The sequence below is a fragment of the Lissotriton vulgaris genome, chromosome 1_2 (assembly GCF_964263255.1).
Source record: "Lissotriton vulgaris chromosome 1_2, aLisVul1.2, whole genome shotgun sequence".
NCBI classification, from domain to species: domain Eukaryota; kingdom Metazoa; phylum Chordata; class Amphibia; order Caudata; family Salamandridae; genus Lissotriton; species Lissotriton vulgaris.
Genome location: NC_141686.1, coordinates 86,781,572 through 86,804,873, shown reverse-complemented (window position 1 = coordinate 86,804,873; position 23,302 = coordinate 86,781,572). Strand labels below are relative to the sequence as shown.

General features: G+C 43.5%; 1 protein-coding gene across 4 annotated transcripts in view; it reads right to left on the bottom strand.

The window, feature by feature from the left end:
* Positions 1-1,243: 1,243 nt before the first annotated feature.
* LOC147733966 (adiponectin receptor protein 2-like) overlaps positions 1,244-23,302 on the bottom strand; it is a 489,190-nt gene continuing 467,131 nt past the window's right edge. For all 4 annotated transcript variants that reach the window (XM_086952872.1, XM_086952869.1, XM_086952871.1 and 1 more), the window contains exon 8: positions 1,244-5,187. In XM_086952872.1, coding sequence (XP_086808998.1) covers positions 5,059-5,187 — 129 coding nt within the window. In that variant the 3' untranslated portion in view covers positions 1,244-5,058. The remainder of the gene's footprint in view (positions 5,188-23,302) is intronic.

Below are 23,302 nucleotides of genomic sequence, written 5' to 3'. Positions count from 1 at the left end.
ACCAATAAATTAGACAACCAGTACACCAGCAAGATATACAATGTAACTGAACAGACTAAAGAAAATTCTATCACACAATTACATTACAGACCTGAAACGTCCCTGATCCTCATGATTTTAGGTAAGCAAATGGACTATAACTGAACACAACAGGATGTCATGTGGGAATAAGCACCTTATGTGGAGGGAGCAAAGGGGGGGAGATAACCAAATAGCATGGGAGCAGGGGTTGGAGCATTCTAAATCTTGGGTTACATAACAGTCATTAACAAGACTTCATATCACTGTGTTAGGGCTGTGGCAAACAAGGAGGAAATGCAGTACACTATGCCAGCATCCAACAGCAAATTTCTATTCCTCTTACTGCCTTGCCCTTCATGGCAGGAGTTCTGATTTCTGGAACGCAAAAGCAGAAGAGCCCCACATTAACACAAACCCTGCTATTTTTGCATTTTCCCACGAGCCACATTTTCCTGATGTCAATGTCTTTACCATTCTTACTCGAGAATTGTTGCATAAGTCTACACTTCACAAGAGCAAGTGGGCAGTATAGTTTGTACAAGGTGGAGCAGACCATGTTCTGCGAGATTTCACAACTATCCAGTCTTAAGTCATTATATGTTTGACCTCTAGGTACACAAGCTTTTACAGGAGCTCAGAGCAGCTAAAGAGGATAAGGAGATGGGCAAGGAGCCTGAATCTTTGCCCAACATAAGGAAGAACCCATGGATCACAATAGATGTTTTCCAAGTTGAAGAAGGTGGGGAATTCTGCTCCAGTTCAAGGTTACATGTTTTCTGATCTCTGGCGAATGAAGGCAGGGGAGCTTAAATTTTGCTAAGTGGAACCTGGGAGACAAAGCCACCTTTAGATCATTCCTCCTTTGGATGCTAACCAATCTATTCTCCCTAGAAACAACGTTTTTGAACCAATGCTGATCATGAGAAGGTCTAATCTTGTCAATACAGGGAGGGTATCGAAGCCAGTAAATGCTTTGGTGTGAATTACAAGATATTAGGCAGGTGTAAAGGAATATGGATTTAGAACAGGTAAGCTCTTGTTGGCTATTTATTACTAGTGCATTTAACTTGCAGGTTGGAGGTTCCATAAATAGAAAGCAAAATGGATTTGGAAAATGTAAGATTATGTCAATGCGAAATGGCAACTGCACTACAATACTGACTTTGCACCACCACAGTAACATCAAAGAAGAAAGGATGAAATACCCAATAATGAGTCGGAATGCCAGTTATTTAATTTATTATAAGTTATGAATAATACAGCAAGAGATCCACTTTAGAAACCATTGCCACCCCTTCAACCAACACAGAATTCCAGGACCTCAGAATGTGCTTTGCTGATGTTGACATTATGCAACTGAAAAAAGAAAATAAATACTTAACAAGGCCACTATTTACCAGGGAAAGAAGCAACAGGTCCTAAATGACTCTACGGCAATATGACCACACAGAGCAAGCAAGCCTCCAACTGCTGAGAGTAAGGCATTCAGGCAACAGCCTGGGAAGTGTTCTCAGCAAAGCTATGAAACAGGGCACACAGCTAGGCTGCTTTATTGTAATACACACAAACACACTCTAAATATATATCTCTTTGCAACTTGATTAGAAAAATCTCTGAGTTTAATCCTTTTTTTTGTTTTTTTTTTGTTCTGTGCTGCGTTGGTTCAGGTAATGACTTGTTAGGGAAGCTAGTGCATTGGGAAACAATACACAGACTTCTCTGAATATAGTTACCAGGTTTCCAGGTACGATCTCCCGAAAGTGCTCTTACAGAAAGCACAAGTCACATTACAATATGTACCTTTGCTTCCTTAAATCAAAAGTAGATCACACGATATTGGCCAGTTTCTGTGGCCACCACAAATGGATGTTAACAACTTTAATTGAGATGTGAATGAGTCCTATTGCGTTGCTGTATTGCGCTAGTTAATACTGCTCTTGATTTGCCGGCCCACTTATGTTCTCCACATTGTGCAAAAAGGTTGCATGGGCTACTTCCACCTATGTCAACACAATCTTGACCTCTCTTTCACCATTCCTATGACTTTCAGAAACAGCACTGAATAGTCATTCTACGTCTTCAGCAGTACAGTAAAGGGGTGATCCTTTCGCTACAATCCCTGTGCTTTAATTCGTCTTTCCACAGTCGTGTACTTTAATTCGTCTTTCTACAATCCCTGTACTTTAATTCATCTTTCTACAATCCATGTACTTTAATTCGTCTTTCTACAATCCCTGTACTTTAATTCATCTTTCTACAATCCATGTACTTTAATTCGTCTTTCTACAATCCCTGTACTTTAATTTGTGTTTCTATAAATTACAAACCATACTAAAAAGGCTGCTCATATGCTGCCAGAAAAAGTGAAGCAGTAGACCAGATTTAGAACGGTTCTGCTTCTACTTGGCTTTCTAAAGAGAATTTCTTAATAAACGCCTGCCAATTCGAAATGCCTTCATTTAGATTGTTTTCCAGGATCCATGGAGGCTTTGTGAAGTTGGGCCAAAGATCATAATTCTGCAAAAACGTATTTGACCTGTACCTTTCAACTTCTCGCTACCATTCTGTGAATAATGCAATGAAGAGATCTGCAAACTCTTGCATTCGACTCCTAGCTCAAAGAAAATTGTAAGCGGCTCATAAACTGGTAAGAAGTACATTAGGAAAAGCTGGAATTAAAACAGTAGTAGTCATACAGGTGTAATGACTTTTCCAGTCATGTGAATTAATTCAGGTACAGCACTGAGAGATGAAAAAAACGACACGCTGTGTCAAAAGCATAAGATTTGTCGTTGCTCACAAATTAGGTATCTACTGCAAGCAGTTTTATATGATACTAACCAACTAAGTCCTTAAATGAAGTATCATTGGCTACATTAGAACTAGGCAACATTTAAACAGCCGAATTATGTTTAAAGAAAGGAAGAACTGGAGAATTTAGGAGCATTTGGGTTATTTAAAGGAAAGCAGTCTTGTTTAGAGGGGTGAAGGGCACGGATGATAGTTGTGAAGAGCAGGAAAGCACCCATTTTGCCATTTTCGGATTATCATTCAAGCATACAGTTGTATGCCCGAAAGCCAAATTAAGTAGCAATACTAGATGAATCCTTTGAAGATGTACATTAAAGCATGTTTTATAAGATTCAGGAACTTTTTTGTAATACAAGAAAATAATCACGTTTAAATTACTATTAAGCAATCATAAAAATAACATAGCTTTTTCTCTCAATTTCAGTCTCCTTGCCTGCCATTTAGTTATGAAAATATATTTAAATGTTGATCCCTTTTGCATCAGGTACCATGTTGCACAGCTGACACAATTATCATTTTTAGAAGGCATGCTTCCATGTACCTTAATATGCCAAGCCCTTCGAAATCTCTTCTGTTTTACTTAGATTTGGTAGCGGTGTTGTATTACAATTGAGACTTTAGCTTATAAAGGCAATAGCAAGGACACAAATACGTCCTTCCATCTTTGGGAGCAGGAACAATTTAGTGCAGGACAAAGATTGACTTTGTGATGTGGTATAAAGGGATGTGTCAAACTTCGAGACGAGGAGTAATCTGAATGATGGTATTCACATAATTACAGAAAACATAAGCATAATAGTTTAGTGAGCCTCTTCTGTACTCAACATGCCCAATGGTGCCTCATAGTGAATTACAAATAGACTTTGCCCTTACTCTTAGACTACGAACTGCAAAAGTACAGGTCAAACTGGCTAAAATGTTTAAACAAAGTACCCAGAGTACCTGGGTTTTTAGTAGACAACGCAAGGTGTTAGCTTTGAGGTCTATTCCCTAGGTTGATGTTCTCGCTCTCTATACTTTATTCAAATGAACACCTAAACGCCCTTTATGATTCACAAACCCTCTTCTGCCATGCCCAAGGACCAGCCCTGTCTGTTGTCTTCAGCGAGCTTATTCCAACGCCTACATGTATCAAGATGGAACACAATTTATGTTACTAAGTCTAGATTAGTGGACAGGTAGGTCTGTAACGAGTGCTCCTTTGTCCTACTTGTGAACTTCAATATGCCTACCTTAGTCCATCTCTTACCACATTGTCATTCATTTCTTCCAGGTTCTGAGTGAAATAATCTAGAACAAAATACACATCCAAGTACCTGCTAGATACGTTGCACTGCTGGAGCACACCCACTCATTGGCATTTTCAAGAACCGGCTCGCACAAGCACATTTAGTTCCTTTAGATCATCTTTTGGTGTTAAGGAAGCATGTCCTGTCCTGCAACTACAGTTTTCAAGCTGCAAACGTCCACAAACGTTCCGAAAAAGGAATGGACACAGGTAGTGTTCCAAAGTGGATACAATGGGTCTTTCAAGTATAGGATGTTCTGGTTAGGCTTCTGTTATGTTCACTCTTGAAGCAGAAACCAAAATCCACGAGTCAGAGACGAAGGCATGTCTGAGACAAACATACACTCCTCATTTGCTGGGAAATATCTCTGCGCTCCAACGATCAGGTCATTTGTGCAAATTGAAAAAACAGTGTGTGGTACTTGTATGTATGGATTTCTATACAAAATAACCCCCATCCCTTCCATTCCACCTTTTTTATACTTCTATAAATTTATGGTTAACGGAAAGTTATAAATTTTATTTACATTAAACTACTCTTTTACCCTTCCCAAATCAGCATGTAAATCAAACCATTTTACATGTTGTTCAATTCAACATTAACAAAATCTGCCTAACTTAGAGCCCCCCCATATATTCTATAAATAAATATGGCATTTAACAAAAATCCCATCTTGCATTTTCTAAGACTCCTGTAATCCTTTCCTCCGTGCTTTTACGGGTATAAATTAATGTTACACTTTCTCATTTCAATCATCTGAGGTAAGAATTTTGTTGCCCGCAATTTCTTTATTCAAGTCCACCTAAGGGGGCTCCAGGTTCCAGTTGGACGTGTTTTTCACTTCATCTTCACATTGTTCATGGAAAATTCCAACCTATAGTTTCACAACGCAGCGGTTTTCCACTTGTTCCCCCATTTTTTATGGGAAAGATGGGTGCTACAGCACATCCTGCGCACTACAGCCTCCTCCAACGGTGAAACGGAACTCCTGGAGGTTGGACACACCATGGAAATGGACGAAGGCTCCAGCAACGACAAAGATGTGGAATAGTTGATGGGAGTGAAACTGAAAAATAAAAGATTGAGCTATAATTACACTAACATTAAATGTGTACATTTGCTTTTCCATGTGTATGCATAACATTTTTCATGGTTTTATTCTAAAAGGAAGATAATTGTAGTATAATTGTGGTAAAATAGTTTTACCTGTTCAAGTCTACAATCAAAAATGTGCAAGGGCTAAACTAGAATTCATGCAATACACTTTTATGAAACATAGCATTGGGATCAAAACATAAAAAAAATGTAAACTCAACTAGAGGGAAAAGGCAGGACATAAAACAATAAATATCAGAGTAGTTTAAAAGAAGAAAAAAAACCTTTCCTAGTTTCATGTTTACTTTCCGCAAATGTCTATTTTTAGGTATTGCCTAGGCAGTGTTTGTACTGTTTCTACAAGACCTTCTGTATTCAGGATATGGTCTGTAAAAGCTCCACCATTTTCAAGGACTTACCGTGTTGCTACTCCGAGCTTGTGAGCACTATTTCTTTCTTTAAGCCGGAGCACTCTAGACCAGTGCTAGTGGTTTACAGAGCTCTGTTGTTAACAGGGCTGTAAATCTTGCTCTTATCTTGCCACATTTGCTGTGCATTCAAAGACCGAGTTCTGTTTTGGCTGCAACTGCCTCCTCATCCCTCCTGCTTTTGAAAAGCAAGGCCTGAAGTCATGGTCACTGCCTTCCTATGGCTGCTCCCGCCTCTGTCTCAGAGCTCAACAAGCATTTGCAATGCAATAGCTCTCGCTTTTGCGAAAGTATGAGCAATTGGCATTGTAAATGACAATGCCTTTTATTTATGTGTTTTGAATAACCTGCAAGCAGTGCGTAAACATGCACTTTGACTTTATAATCCTTGCTTACAAGAAGCAAGGCTGGCAGTAAAGATGCAAAGTTACTGCCAGCCTTGCATCTCGTAAGCAACGACTATAAGTACAAAGTGCATGTTTACGCACCGCTTGCAGGTTTTCAAAACAAATAAATAAAAGGCATTGTAATTTTACAATGCCAATAACTCAAACTCTCGCAAATGCAAGAACTACTGCATTGCAAACGATTGTTAGAAATCAGCTTTTACATTATTTTTTTTAATAGAGACCTGTCCTTTAAGGAGATTACACACATAGGGCCAGATGTAGGTGAATCCGATTTACCGACTCTTAAATATCGACTCATACCGATTCGGTATTTAAGAGTCGGTAAATTGGAAGGAGGCAGATGTAGGTAAAAAAATTACCGATTCTGTAAGAGTCGGTATTTACCGAATCGGTAAATACCGATTCTGTATTTCCCATTGATTCCTATGGGCCTTGAAGCCCATAGGAATCAATGGGAAATACAGATTAGGTATTTACCGATTCGGTAAATACCGAATTCTGCAAGGGTGCAGGGGGTGTCACTTTGACACCCTCTAGCACCCCAATTCCGGACTTGTGTGCCATGTGGCACACAGACATGCCCTAAGGGCATGTCTGTGTGTCACATTGCACAGGTGTGCATGCACAGATGTGCATGCACACCTGAATTCGGTATTTTACCACCCAATAGGATTGGGTGGTAACATACAGATTCTTAAGGGCCTGTGGCACTCTTAGGAGTGCCACCTACATGTGGATATTCCGAATCGGTAAATATACCGATTCGGTATTTTACCGATTCTGTAAATTTACCGATTAGGTAAATTTACAGAATCGGTAAAATATAGACCCCCTACATCTGGAAACCCTAATACCGGTCGGTAACGGCCGAATTCGGCCGTTACCGACCGGTATTAGTGCTCCTACATCTGGCCCATAGTGTGAAAAGGTCGCTGCAGTAGAGGTGGATTTGAAACAGCAAAAGGACTCTAAAGTTCTCCTTTTACGTTGAGTCTGTTAATACTTTTGCAACAAAGGAAGACACAATTTCCAGCTGGAAGTTAACATTTACGATGCAGATATCATTCCAACATCAACTGCAAACAACACATGCGCCATAGAGGCATACAACCCAACACATTGGACATATCACACAATCGCAATCAAAAACCCACAGAACAAACTAATTAGAAAATGTATTCAATGTTTTATCCTAGCTGGCCCTGATGTATCTCTCAAAGATTGTAAGGCTTGCATTAAGTACTAGTCCCTATCATCAAAAACAAAACAGCACTGAGCTCTCGAACAGTTATGCTATTCACTAGAATTCAATAAAACCCAAAAAAGCACTTTTAAACTGACCAATATTTGCACAAAAGAGCACAAATGCGATGCAGCTGGCAAAGGGCTGTCAATTCAATTTTCAATTCAGAAAAGCTTTATTCGATTTTTAAAAACAAAATCATAAAAGCATACATTATAAAGTGCCATAAACATTGAATGGATTATACAAATCTTAAGATTCACCAAGGTAAAAACTATTTGTGTTGTGCTGGCCTAATTATCTGCTCAGACAAAATAAAAAACAATGTTTCAATTTAAAACAGTCTAAAATAGAATTAATAATCATGGTTATTTCATTGAAGTTCGAAACCTAATGACAAGTTTTAAAAAGCTAGATACTGCATAGATTAAAGGATCACTTTCTAGCTGTTGCTATCTAATAAATGCTAATTTACAAGTGCGAATACCCCACTCCTTTAAAATAGGTTTCAGGAAAGCCCTCCTTGGTATCTGATAAAATTTACAAAAGAACACACAATGAATGTTTGATTGAATGGAGGTATCGTCACATGGACATAAGAAGTTTTCCATTGACCAAGTATTACAGTGTGGGAAAGTAATCAGATGGAAAAAGGTGCCATACCTAAAAAGGGAAAGTAACATTCGGGCATAGCAGCTTGGATTAGACGTAAGGTACCGTTGTAGCCCTTCGCAAGTGGTGATTTGCTGATATCTGATGACTGTGGACTTGGTTTTTTCCAAGTCCCACCTCTTATTACTTAGGTGGTCCAAGACCATCTTTTTTATTGATTTTCTGGACACCAATTCCATACTCAGTGGACTTGTGTAAAATTCCAAGTTCCTGATCTCAATCATCATATTCTTCACGTAGGTTAACCATTAAATGTTACCTACCCCGTCAAGTTTAAGGCAATCAGTCATTAAATCTCTGTTTACTGAAGTCTCAGGGGTAACCCAAACTTTGTGCCATAATAGTATGGGCGCGGTTTTTATAATATCAGAAATGTAAGGTAGACCCAATTCAATGTGTGCAGCGTAAGTAGGTGTTGATTTGGGTACGGCCAGTAGGTGGCGAATGTACTGATTCTTGCAATATTGAATCGATTGTGCGTTTTCCGTCCCCCAGAGACCTAAACCATATACAGCTGTTGAAACGCATTTTATATTGTAGATGTGAATCAGCTCTCTCACTGGTCTGCCCCCTATTTTTGCCTCAAAGTTGTTCAGAGCGCCTATGGTCCTAGAAAAGGCTAACTGTCTAGCGGTCACTGCTGAGTGCCAACTACCTTTCCTATCAAAATGTATGCCTAGGTAAGAGAATCTTTCTGTAGACTCGATTCTCCTGCCATCAAGAAAGATAGGGCAAGGTGTCCTCTTAGTCCCGGGCCCACATGACATGGTATATGTTTTTGAGATGTTGACTTTTAATCCTCTGTCTCTCATATAATTAGCAAATTTCAGGACAGCCCTCTGTAGGCCGACCCTGGTGCGAGACATGATAGCGGCGCCATCAGCGTATAAGAGTATTGGCACTGATGTTCCCATTATGGTTGGATGATCGTGCTGTGACTCCCTGAGATGTTGACCGATGGAATTAATGTATAAGGTGAAGAGAAGGGGTGCTAAGATGCACCCCTGTCTCACACCCCTCTTAATAGGGAACTTTTCTGAGCACTCACCCCGTCTACCATAACGTACCCTAGCGCCTGCTCCCATGTAGAGTTCTTTCACCCCTTCCATGCTCATGACAAGCTCAGCTCGTCATGAGGCACAGTGGAGCTGTGCTGATGACGAGCTGAGCTTGTCATGAACAGTGGCTTTCAAAGCCTCTCAGCACAGGAGGGGAAAGCCATTGGCAGCCAAGGTGTTAATGAACAGGAGAATTTGACTATCCAAGCCCATGTCTCTTAGTGTTGCCCATAATAACTCATGGTCAACACGATCAAAGGTGGTACTTAGGTCAACAAAGGTGACAAAAAGGTTTCCCTTCTTGGCCGGAGTATATTTTGATATTACTAAAGCGAGATTTAATCCCTGCTCTATTGTTCCTTTCCCCGTTCTGAATCCGTATTGTAAATTTGATATAATGTCATTCTCCTCTGCCCATGATTGTATCCTACTTAAAACTATCCGACCTGCTACCTACATTAATGTGTAGAGCAGCGAAATTGGCCGGTAGCAAGTGGGATCATTTCTATTACGTTTTTTAAAAATTGGGACCACTACCAGGACGGTATGAGCCCCGGTTGGTTTCCTTTATTTAAGACGTTTGTTAGCAATGGAGCCCATAAATCAGTTTCGTTTTTATAAACGTCTATTGGGACTCCATCGGGGCCCGGCGCTTTACCTGAGGGACTTTCACTGATGGCCTTTGTGACTTCCTCACAGTTAAAAATAATCTCTTCACAGTTAAAAATAATCTCTAACGAAATACACTAGATGGAATGGTGTCAAGATAGCTGTCCGACATCTCCGTCACAAAATTCACGTGGTCAGGGGGATTCACTTTTTCATAAAGATGCATGAAGTGATTCACCTAGGATTCCCCGTCAACGGCTTGGTCTATGACGTCTCCCTCTCTATTCTGTTAATACGGGGCGTTTACAGCTTTCCAAAATGCGGTGTTGTCCCTTCTTTTGGAAGCGTCGTACAAGGCAGACCACGCCTCTTTCCTCAGTAGAATTTTCCTGATCTTAATGGCCGCTTGATAATGCTTTCTGGCTTGCGGATCTCCACTGGGGATCAAGGTGATGCGTGCAGTGCCCTTCTCAAGATTATGTGTGCTTTAGTGCAGCTTTTGTCAAACCCGCCATGCGATTTATTTAAGACTGATCGGTAATCCCTAGTTAATAACTTCTTCATCTCAGTTTGAATTTTTATGAATGAGCACAATATTTTTGAAGGCTCCTCTTTATAAGATAGACAAATAAATAGGTCTTCGCGGCAAACCAGTGCTAAATTTTTTAAGAAACCCACTGGCTCCACCTTGTCCTATTTAATCGAATATCCGTTTCTGGTTGCCAATTTTAATTTTGGTTAATATAAAGATGTGTCATCAGCAAAGGGCTGTCATTTTAACGACATAGTCCACTCATCACAAACATTAGACATCTTTCAATATAAGCTGTTTCAACCGCACACACCGTTGGGTGCTCAACACTGTATTAAAGCTTCATAACTGTCTAACAATGCTAACAGTTGCTTTGGCTCGCCATGTATTGATTTCCAAAGTGAACATATTTCCGGGGCACTTCGTCTCTAAGGGTAGGAAAACAGATAGTACACCAACAAAATAAAAATGTGTGAGACTCTCCCAGAATTGGCCGAAGATCGACAGATGGGATGAAAGGGAGCAGTAGGGTGAGGAGTAAATAATTACAATCCCAATGTTCTCCATTAAACGATGACGTTTAATCTTTTAATATGCAGTGCATGTTGTTATTGTAATGAAACCTCTTCGAAACGGAGAAAATGCCTCTGTAAACCCCTGATGTGCTTTTTCGCCCCTCTTTCTATAATCTACTTTTGTGTTAGAAGTCCTGCCCTTGCACCACCCCTTTCTACGAATTCCTACTCACACTACTCTTCTGGTGACAGCCTCCCACACAAGATAACATGCTGTAGGTGTATGGTGTAGGTAGGAGTAAGGTCATTCGGGTCTAGGCATGAGTTATAACGGGGAAAACCCTAAGAACTCTCTGACCGGGGTCAGTCAATCAGGTACATATAGAAGTGGCCAGAGTCTATTGCTTTCATATACAACAAATGTCAATAAATATCACATTTCAAAATTATACAGTTAAGAGTCCATAGGTGCAGTGCATATTTTATTTAAGCACATCATAGAATACTGGGGATCAATCTCTAAATGGTGAGGTATGAAGAAATCAACACTAAAAACAAATCAATTGCTTCATTAGGTTAAAGAAAGATTAAAGTATACAAATTAAGAAAGACCAATTTGCTCTTCAACGTCATCTACATTATGGTATATCAACGCGCTCAGTCTGGGTTAGATCGGTGGTTCCGTGTAGGTCTTAAGCACAGGATCTGTATTTATCCATTGATTGTTCCTATGCTCAGATAAATGCCATGGTCTACACGGAACCACCGATCTAACCCAGACTGTAAAGGCTATATTGAATCTCACTGTGATTGTCTGCAAGTCACAACACCTTTACCCGGTTCCCCACCTTTATCCCATCACACCCATCCCCTCTAACTAATCCTTTTCCTGTTCACTTTTGAGCGTGTTGATATACCATAATGTAAATGACTCTCTAATTGAAGAGAAAATTGGTCTTTCTTAATTTGTATACTTTAATCTTTCTTTAACCTAATGAAGCAATTGATTTGTTTTTAGTGTTGATTTCTTCATACCTCACCATTTAGAGATTGATCCCCAGTATTCTATGATGTGCTTAAATAAAATATGCACTGCACCTATGGACTCTTAACTGTATAATTTTGAAATGTGATATTTATTGACATTTGTTGTATATGAACGCAATAGACTCTGGCCACTTCTATATGTACCTTCGGGTCTAGGCAGCAGCCAATGCATTGTGGAATAAGTAGAGGCAGAGGTACTAGTTGTAGGTATGGATATAGGAGGGTATAAGTGGGGCATTGAAAGGGGGAGCACTAAATAGATATAAGTAGGTATAAGTGTATTACAGTATAGGTAGTCCTTAAGATAGTAGTGTATAAGTAGGGGCATACAAGGGTTTCAGTGGGGTATCGAAAGTGGGAGCCATAAAAGCTATGAGTAAATGTAAGTGGCTTAGGGTTCAGGTAGGTATTTAGGTACTAGGGTACAGATAAAGGAGAAAGTAGTAGGGTGTGGGTAGGACAGAGGCACTAATTAACAATTACCAGTAGATGTGGAAGAAAATAGTTGAGGCTGGGGTTACTAGCATCTATGCAGGACAACGGGAGTAAAGAAAATATATAGTTGTATATAATAATTAGAGAGTGGCAGTCGCCTCTGTGTAGTTCTGGTTAGGACCGGGTTTTTACAGGAAATCAATTCTTTGTTTTGCCAATAACTTAGGTACCATTAGACGGATCGTTATGAAACCTTTCAAAGAAGGGTTTATCGCCTCAGTTCCCTCAAGGAAATGGAAAAGTGAGAGGCAGAGAAGGTGGAACAAAAAAAGAAAAGGACGGCCAGGAGAAAGAGGGGGACAAAAAAAGACGAGGAATGGTTACGAGGCAGAATGAACATGGGGCGGGTGCAGAAGAGAATGTTGAGAAGAAAGGGACAGTGGACATGGGACCCACGTGGAACAGCGATACACAGTGAGAGCAGGTAATGGGATGGAAAGAGGTGTGAAGTGTGGGAAGAGGTGGAGGAAGAGCTTCAAAGGGTGGCTGCAAAATGAAGGAGAGGAAAGTGAAATGGAGGCGTTAAAAATAGAAAAGTTGAAGGAAGACAAACTACGGAAGAAATATGGTAGAAGACAAACTAAGTGGGAGAAAAGAGGAGCACGGCATTGAAGTTGAATGGCAACTGAGGGGAGAGGCGGGTGGAGGGGACAAGAGGAGACAGATCTAGGGCGAAAAGAGCCATGGCGAGCTGGAGTCGAGGAGGGGGGGCGGGGGGGGGACAGGAAACGGCAAGGAGGTACTGCTGGACGGGGGAGAGAACAGAGGGAGAGGTGATACAGAGGTCCTGCGGAACAGAGGTAAAAGGCAAAACAAAACGTTGAAAGGGCAAGAGGGACAGGAAGTGGTCGAGGGGCTGCAAAAAGTCACTGGACACCGGAAGTCTCATAGTATTCATCCTCTAAGAGCGGTCAGTTAGGTGCAAGTGGCTGAGACCCTTCCGACGTCAATGAGTTGAGCACAACGTTTAAACGTTGGGTGACATTTATTAAATGGTGTGGCATAGAAGCACGCAGCACAATGCATTCTGTTCATCCTGCTGCCTCTTAAAAAAGATGGAGTCAGATGGGGGGGGGGGGTCCCATTCACATGACCAGAGGATGGACTGTGTTTGGAGGGGGTCCGGTTTGACACTATTGAAGTCCACGGAGGCATTGCTTGTTAGTGGGTGACTGTACGTGAAAAGAGGGTACAGGTAGCCATCAAACAGGTGTGACCTGACAGCTATATGCTAAGAGGGTTACAGACAGTTGTGAGGTGGAGGTGCGATGGGGGTGTGAGGTAGCTGTATGAGGGTAAAAGGAGATGAAGGACCGGGTGGGAGAAAAGAGAAGCTTTGAGTGAAAACAGATTAAAGATAAGAAGAGAGGGTGCTGCAGCGCAGGGCATGCAGCGCTAAAGATGCGCAGAGGCGGTACAAGTCAAGGGCAGGCTTAGAGCATGTATGATCTGAGGCACCGCTCTGATACGGCCTCGTTTGGTGCAGTGGGTCTCATCTTGAGAATTTAAGTGGCACTTCATTGGCATGACCGTCCAAATGAATGATCCACATGCGTGCTTTCACCGTGACCTGCCCCAGCCCTGCAGGCTTCCCAGGTCCACGCGTGACCTGCTGTTCCAGGCCAAGGGGTTTTCATCGAATTCTGGGACTTGTAGTTTTGCTCATTCCGATATAAAACAAGTCCTAGACAAGCACGCGAGTGGTGCATGCGTGAAAACAAGCCTGGGACTTGTGTTTGCGTGCGCTAAAAGAAAATTGCAAAAAAGCATGCGAGTGGTGCGCACGTGCGCTACGGCAAAAGTAAAAGCATGCTGGCTAGTCCAGATGGCGTCTGATCGGGCGCTGAAAGCTGCCGGCTGCGCGCGTAACCGCAAGGCCAGCAAAAGCGTGCAGCAGCACTTTTAAAAGGCCCTTACTAAATGTCTGCGCTGGCTCAGGCAAGATCTAAAAAGGCTGGCAACGCTGCCTTTTAATCAGGTTTGAACTACGGTTACTATCCTCCGATCTTTGGCTACTGCGCCGGGACACTGCCGAGTAGCTGTGCACATTATAAGTCTAATTTCATCATCATCATCAAAGCAGTATTCATGAAACACAGTTGTTATCAAGGGGGGGTGGGGGGTCATTGGAATACTTCGACTAACTTAAAGACTCAAGATCCACCTACATGTTCCAAATGAAGCATCCTGACAGTACTTTCTATAAGGTCATTCGTTGGGAAAATAAATAACTTTTGACCGACTCAGTTTTAACAACTGAATCTCACCCTACCAGGTACAAAAGATTTAGGAATGCACAAGGAAATGTAAATGCACACTTAACTACTTTTTCCCAGGCTATTTTGAGATCCCAAAATAGCCTGCAGCTCACTTAGTGTGCTAAAAAGCATTGCCGTTAATAAATCAAGCTTTTACATGAACTTATAGTTATAGTAAACCATGGGCTCGCTGGGAAGCTTGGCAAGCTATCCTACAGAATATCATTGGCCATAATGAGAAAGTTAGTTTCCACCTAAAAGAAATGAGCGTACAAGTCCAAGAAAGAGCCTGCAACGGCTAGTTCGGTCAAGGACAAAAATATTTAAAATTCCTATAAACCTCAGGGAACCACTCAATAACTTTCACAGGTAACAATTTGAGAATCTGTCTCCGATAAATAACAATAAATAATCTCTGTCCTTGCTGTGCAGCACTCGTGTCCTCAGTGGCCCTTATGATGTTCCCACTCACAAATCTTTGCTACTGTATTGCTTACACCCTAACACATGGCTTGGATCTGGTCCTCTCAGTCCTCCTGCTTCTCTCCTATTACCCCCGGGGTTCCCCCACGTTAATGCTTCTTTGAAGCTACTGTTGGGCCTGAGACGGGGGTAAGCGGTTCGGTAGGATACTTTTGTGCCGGCATCCTGAGCCGCTTCACTGCGTCCACTTACTTGGGGAGCCAGTCAACAGTGGTATTGGAGGGGGTGGGGGAGGGGAGATTAACAGGGCTTCCCTCTAAGAAAACTGAAAAAAACTATCAGCTAATCGAGTGGTGCACTTTACCCAACGATTGCTACTCAATTTGATCCGGCATTGGGTCACAAAGGATTATTTCGGAACACTTCAGACTAAAACTGACTATTGTATTATTGACCGAATACATCCTGGCAGCAGGATAATATTCGAGAATACAGCAACACAGTGCAGCTAGAGAAGTGAGGTGAGTTGAGTCCAACATCTTTGTCTGATGCTGTGACGTTTGAGACTGCTGATTCAAGGCCTTGAAAGGGATCAAAAGGGTCTTTTTTATCACCTTAGTACAAGACATTCTGGCCATTTGGCAATAGATTAAACAATGAAGGAGGCTACATCATTGTTATTTGGGCCCAACAATAAAATGTTTAACTTCATCAACAATGGTGCCAAAAAGGGACAGTAATGGCAAACTCCCAAGCACTGGGAGCAAAATAAATGAAAAGGGAAATTAGGAGTCCACTTCTCAGCAGCACACATTTTTATTTTCTCTCACATTCTTTGTTTGGAATAAATATAAGATGCTAAGATCCCTCAAGAGATTGCCAGCAGCCATTAAACAGAGTTTGTTTGCACAACGTATTAATGGAGGAGGTACGTTGTGAAGAACTCTTCAACCCCACTTCAGACTACATGACAGAATAAGAGTACCGCTTAATTTGGCTCCACAAAAGACAACGCCAGCAAAGCTTGCGGACCAAGATCAATACACAAGATGAAGCTGATCCTTGGAGCAGCTGCTCTGACTGACAAAAACAAGGCGGAAGACATCTTCATGGATATGTTCACATTGCAAAAACCTTTCCTGGCCTCATCTCATTTTGTCTTCATGTGGCGAGTACGTCTCGTTTTCTAACTTCACAAAAGGGAGGACAAACTTTGGACAGTTATTAACCTCTTTAATCTCTGCACTTTCTTTTCAGTCTAATAAAATGGACATTCGGGTAGAACTATTGCGTACAATAGCTAATAATATTGCTGTGATAGGCAATAAAAAGAGGACATCGAACAATCTGATTTTGCGGCTATAAGCAGTTTAAAAGGAACTTGGTGATCGTATACTAGAACGGTTCGTAACTCTCCCAAACTTGTTTCAAGCGCTGGTCAATGAACTGAAGGGCCAGAAACCAGCCGAATGCTCTGCCTGCACATGGCGAGCCTACTGCTGAAGACATCCTAAAGGACCTGACATTTAACAATGCTCAGCTGGAAAGATGTACGGCCACAGTCAGACACAATCGGGCAGCAAGTCAATCTGCGGAGTCAGACACTGATCAAAAACCTTTTATATCTAGGAAAAACACTTAGAAAGCTAAACAAGAAGATCAGTCCTCCTTTTTAACAAAACTGTTGAATAGTACAGGAAGTAAACTAGCTGTCCATCTTATTTTTCTACCACATGAAGATCAATTAGAGAAGGCACAGCAGTCCGCTTCGTCACCATCTGTATCACCTCCCCCTTTGACCCTAAATGCAAAGAGTCTACTCGATGGTAAGTTCACGGTTTTACCAAAATTATACTCTTAAGTAGTAAAACTGACAATTATAAATTAACATGCCCAAACAACTGTCTCCGAGGTATTGCAGCGTATAGCCACAGGTAAGTGCACGCCAGGGAGCCACTCAGGGTGCTTAGCAATCGTGATCAGGATGTTGGCTTATAAAAGCCAGTTAAGCAGTGGCTTTGACAATGCGTCATGGACTCTGTGGTCCTTTCGGTGGGGAGAGAAGGGGGTCCCCGGGTAAAAACAGATCAGTCGCCCTCAGTCTAGTTGCAACCGCCTTTGTCTCCTTGCCTTCAACTATCACCCCATTCTATTGTGCCAAGCTCTCCAATATCATGCTCTGCCCCACCCATGGAGTTCTCTAAATGCCTTCGGTATATCGGCCCTCAGTCCTACTATAGGTCTTGCCTCTTCCATGAGCACCACCTGCTCCTCTGCCTTAGCCCATGTGATCATGTATTTTGCCCACACTCTATCCCTATAGCCCCCTCTGGACTTCCAGGAAAATTATATCCCTCATTTGGCCAGTGAGAGGGCTAGGTCCAGGAAACTTTTGCCTCTCTTCTGGGCCTAGGGAACCTTCCCAAGAGAACCACTTCCACTGAGCATGTCAGAGTTAGCTCAAGGGTCCAGTTCCGTCTGTCCTGCAGCTCACCCCAATAAGCCTGCAGGCGGGGCAAATCCACGTCATATGACAAAACTCAGCATCAAAATGCATACACCGTGGGCATCTCCTGGAGTCCCCACAGTATGTGGTCCTGATTCGGTGTGGCATCGGGTTCACCATATATCTGTAATTAAATTGAATGCAATTTAGTCACGTATCCGAAACACCATATGGGGATACTCTAATATTCTATTCTTGGCCGGTTTGGTGAATTCAGTGCCAACCACTGTTTGCTATTTTTCTTTGAGCACACTTAGGAGCTGCCTCACCATCTCATTTAATGCCCAGTAAAGCCAGGTCACAGGCTGACCCCAGCGTCACCTGTAGCTGGAGTACCGCATGAGTCGAGGGCTCCTCCTCGCCACCACTCCAGAAGTGCTGAAAGCCTGTAACAGGGCCTCATACATCAGAAACTGGCCCTGTGGCAGGTCTGACTGTGCGACCATCTCCCAGTAGAGCAGCAGGACTCCCATATGAAAGCAGTTACATGTCATCACCAGCCCAACTTCCATCCACTCACCCATCTGCGTCACGGTAAAGTGGGACACACGTTCCCCCGTGTGAGGCCAACAAGCAGCAGCGCTGGGGCATAAAGTAATTTCCCCCAGTTAATCGGACACATCTGCACCTATAGGTGAGCGCAGCCACCTGCAAAGTCTCCAGTCGTTGGATACTGACAGCCGGCTGGAGCAGCTAGGCAAGTAGGGCTACTTGATTAGGTTCCAGCCCGATGGGGCCAAGCTCCACCTGATGGGCGCCATCTTGCCAATGAGTAACCCATTGGAGCTGAGCTGCCATAAAATAAATCTCGAAGCGGGAGTCAGAGGGTGGATAAGGTCACCCTGTGGCAGCCCCTATCCCAGATCAGTTCCCTAAGTAGGGAGTATATTTGCTGGAACCAAGACCCCAGTACATTTCCAGGCAGGTTTATGAAGTAGAAAAGTAACGTCGGTAGCATCACCATTTTGGGGATTGCTATATCCGCCATTGGTGGTAATTTGAGTGACCTCCAAAAGGGAACGCACAACTTTAGGTAGCGCAAGGCCCTTCCCGGATTACTTTCTCGCAAATCCTCCAACCTGGTAGATCTGGATTACCAGGAACTTAAAGGTCTGCTTATGGGACGCTGCCCAGAGCAGCGGTGGGGTCGAGCGATTAAGAGCCCTCTCGAGCATGCAGTTAAAATCCCATCCTCTCTGGCCCCAAGAGCAACGCATCAGCATTAAGGTTACTCGGAGGCACAGAAAGTGAATGTAGAAACTGGACTTGATCTTGGTTAGGCGCATATACACTCCCCAGCGTAACCTGTCTACCACATAGTCTGCCCGCGATCAATACATAGCGTCCCTCCTGGTCTATGGTAGTGGACATCGCCTCAAAGGGGACCGCACCAACGAGAAAGCTGTACGGCAAAGGCAGAGTATCCTGTTGCAAATACGTGCCCTCTCCTGGGGAGCTACAAGCGTACAACCTACACCCTCTAAAAGATGGATTTCCTGAAGCATAGCAATGTATACTCCCCTACGCCTTAGATATCTATGTATGTATGTGTCGCTTGGCCGCAGACCCCATTCCTTGAATGTTCCATGCCAGGAGTGTGAGACCATGGCATGTGTTAGCCATAGGACAGTACATCCACAGTACATCCTGGTAGTGCACCTGTGTCTCTCCCCTGTGCCCATAGCTCCTATTGCAGCATGAATATCAGTCCCAGGGACAGACAACAAACAGGCCACCCTCAAACATTCCCTCCCAAACAGTCTAGCAATAGCTGTTCGCCTAAACTGTAGGAATAAAAACCGTGGTACAATCATGTCTCCACTCAACCTCCTAAAGTGGCCCAGTGAAGGGGGCAAATGTGCTTAAGGGGAACAGCTTTGCACCAGCTCCAATTTGGCTTACCAGCCCTTAAGTATACCCTGGTAAGTAGTGCAGTTCAAAGTTCACACACAAAGTAGGGTGAAAAAAAGTCCCCCATGAGTCCAGGCGCGTAGGCCATGTCATCCAAGACCATGCCATTCTGCCCACGCAGGCACCACGTCCGCCATCTACTGGTTTACCAGTGTGTATCAGCATGTCTTCCCATCCATTTCATGCAAGGGGGGAATGAAAATAGGGCGCTGTCAAGTGGAGGAGGCAGCATCTATTACAGTTAAACAGAGTATCTTGTTCGGTAGACAATGCATTTAGAGGAGTTCCTCAGAGGTACACTGGGTGATGACTGGGAGGCTGCAGTTTTTCAGGGTTTAGTCGTCATAGTCCGACAGTACAGGAAATCGCTTGTCTGAGTCAGTGGATTTCCTCAGAGTGATCCGCTGCTGCTAGTAGCGTTGCAGCCATGTCCATATGGGTGGCCCGGTATCCCAGCCTGCTGGTCTTTGATTTACCCATGGCGGCATTGTCGCAAAGGAAGCAGAGAGGTCCAGGCCCTCTTATATTTTGGCAATTAATCAACACATTGGAAGTGCTTTGCCCAGCACTCCAATTCAGGAAAATGCCTGGGCCAATGTGCGACGCCTACTGTTGCGGCCCCTGATGTCACTCAACGCACCTCCTCCAGAAGCTTCTGAGCCTCCGTCACCTTCAGTGGGGTGCTTGCCGTCGAACCGCTCCTCCGGCACTAGTGATTCCCAGTCAGCAGCCAAACTTGGGGGCGGGGGAGAAATTCAGGTCAACACTCCTCACTTTAGCCTGCACAGTTCTGGAATTGCTATGGCCTCATTGCCTTTGTTAATTACCTCCCCACGCCAATCCTCAGGCCGTGCAGGTCCCATGCCTAGTCTGATGGCCCCTTGTCCCAGGCTGTACTTCCGCTGTTTGTTGGGTCACCCAGGGCACAATACGGTAGCAGCCCCGGGAATATGTCAGTCACCCTGTCACGGCCAGCTCCCCCGCTTAGCATCAGCAGAGCTCCGTACCCGGCCCTCACCTTTCAATTTTAGCTCCCCATGCCAACCCTAGCCAGGTTCCTCTCCCCCAGCTGCCGATCACCTTCTCTATATACAGTTGAATTTGGGGGGGGGCGAGGGGAGGGAGCATGGCGGAGGGGACTGCGCAAAGTCAAGCCTTGGGAGGGGGCTCGTTAGCCTGAAGATCTCCGCTCAGCTCTTGCAGGCACAGTACCCGGTCCTTGCCTGCTGATCACCACCAGCATCCCACACTATAGTCATGGACCTCTCCACCGCCGTTTTGTCTGCTGGGCCTTTGCAGCGTAATACACTGTGTCTCTAACAGCGTGCCACACTGCCTTTCACCACCAGAGTAACCCCCACCACTCCTCCCATAGGGTCCAGGTTGAATGGCTAATGTCACCCAGGGCCGATGGTGTCCCATGGCCGCTAGATGATCAAGATCTTTGCCAGGCCAGTGTGGAGCAATGCGCTCAAGCGTCAGCCATCTTGGCCTGCTAGCCATTCCTCCTGTGACTCCCCATCATGCATTTTCAGCAATACCAATTCTAACGGGCTGCCTAACTTTCTCTGCATTTGCTGTGCCCTAATTCATGCCACATGTTTTTCTGAAAGCTGCTTTCCTATGACTGCGAGTTAGAACGTGTAGAGAGGCTATTGATAGGTGCTTTAATTGTAATGGTGAACAGCTTCTGGCAAGATTTGCTAAATTTATGTTGGCCACACAAGATACATTTCTGGCTGCATACACAAACACAGACAATAGATAGTTGCAGGCAACATTGCGCCAGCCCACCAGAACAAACATTTTAAGGATCTGTGAAGTATTCCTAAATTATCATGCACTGTACTTATTTTTATTTATAGCCTTTAAAAGTGACTGGCATCTTGTATTCTATTAAGCACACATGTAAAACAATTAGAATTGTATTAAAATTGCTATTGTTTTCTGTTTATTTTGTGGATACTGTAATGGTTTTAATTATCTGTACAATAAACATAAAACTCAACATATCTAGAAGAAACAAAAAATCTAACAAGTTTGCAAGAGGTCAACTGAGATCCGTCTTTCTTCCTAAAGATCAGTAACAAATTATTAGGCATTTTAGAGAGCACTCGTACAATCCATTCCTCTTAGCAATCAGTTTTAGATGCTGTCAAACTGAAATGGAGGAATGCTAGCTAGACTTTCAGGAACCAGGCTTTCAAGTTCAGAAACAGGTTTGAAAGATTAATAAACGATGCCGAAAAAGATCAGGTAACCATCTGTAATGAAGAAGCACTCTGATGACATCACAAGAAGGCATCAGCTAGAAAAGAGTTGTAAGATACAGGGAACACTTCTAGTTGTGCGTGTACGCCTGAATGTGTTGTTGGGCATATAAGAACTCTAACCAGCCTCCTACAGTGACAAGTTGCAGTTCCAATAAGTGTCTTAAGGGATGGACTCTGCAAATAAGATTTACAGATGCACAACTCAAAGAAAGAACGAGCAAGGAAGCAACAGGTTGCCAGAGATGGCCAACCCAAAAAAACAGTTGGTGATGTCCGCTGGGAGGGAACCAAGCACACCAAGGCAGGACAGATAGGCATTGTTGACCAACCAGAGTAAAGGAATTTAGAAAGGCAAGCCAACTAACCACCTAGAAGCACTGGGCGTATTGAATGCCCATATCCTGAATACAACATGTCTCGAAGAGACAGTGCAAGCGCTGCCTAGGCAAGACCTAAAAACAGTAGTAACAGATGGCTCCTTATAAATAGTACCCAGTACTGGCCCAAACATCAACTGTCCCGTCTTCACCTACTCTCCATCATTCTTTATACTTGATGAGTACGTTTCCTGGAGTACCAATTTTAAATGCACTTTTGCAACCAATATCTAGGGTGCCTTTTCATAACTGAGCAAGGACTTTCATGTGAGAGGACATGCAGGACAGCCTACCAGTTGTACTCAGCCCTTCCCATGATCTCAAGCGTATAACAGATAATTGCTTACATGAGTTTTACTGGGTTCACTGGGTTCCAGTCCATGCTCCATCTGGGATAGCACATTTGAAGGGGAGGCATATATCTTGCTTATGGAATTATTGAGATGCACTTGTGACACCTGCCTCCCTACCTGCCCCTTATATTGCCATTACCCACTTCTTTCTCGGTCTTGCTAGTTTCAACTCTGGTCATACAGGAATTTAGGTGCATGAACGGTGTTTCTGTTGGTAATGGTGTGTGAGTGAGACACACCTTATTTGAAGCAATGTTCTAGGGAGGTATGCAGTCAAATGTTCAGACATAAAACTCTGCATAATGACACCAAAGCACCCAGTTCTGGAGAAGCAGAGAAAGAAGACAAGCCAATAGGTTTTGCAAATGCGAGATCTATTGGCAATGTTTGTTTACATGTTGCACAGCAGTGCAAGCTGCTGTGCATCATGGCTGAAAGCAAAAAAAGAGCACACTATGACGCGACTGTCATTGTCCGCTTAATAGCGCTTTTGTTCCCTGTAAGCTGTGTTGCACAGCAGCGAGCGCTTCTGTGCAATATGTCTAAAAACAGCGCAGGAGGTTTGGGAGGAGTCACGCAACACAGGGTGGTGGGAAAAAACAGACAGCGGGAGAACTGATATAGAATGGACAGCGGAAGGAGGGAAGGGGGTAGGGAAAGAAGAAGCAGCGGGAAGAGGATGGGAGGGTGAGGAAAAAGAGCAGACATCAGGAAAAGGGTGGGGAAAAGAAAGGAAGGGAGAGGAGAGCCAGGGTGGTGGGGAGATAGGACAGTGGGAGGAGGGCCAGGGTGGTGGGAAGATAGGACAGACAGCGAAGGAGGGTGGGGATTCAATACACACAATCGGTAGGGCTGAGCGCACACAGGTGGTCGGATAAGTGTAAGTGTGCACATGAAGTAGGGATGAGTGTGCACATGTGATAAGGGTAAATGCATACGTGTGGTAAGGGTGAATGCATACATCCGGTAGGGATGA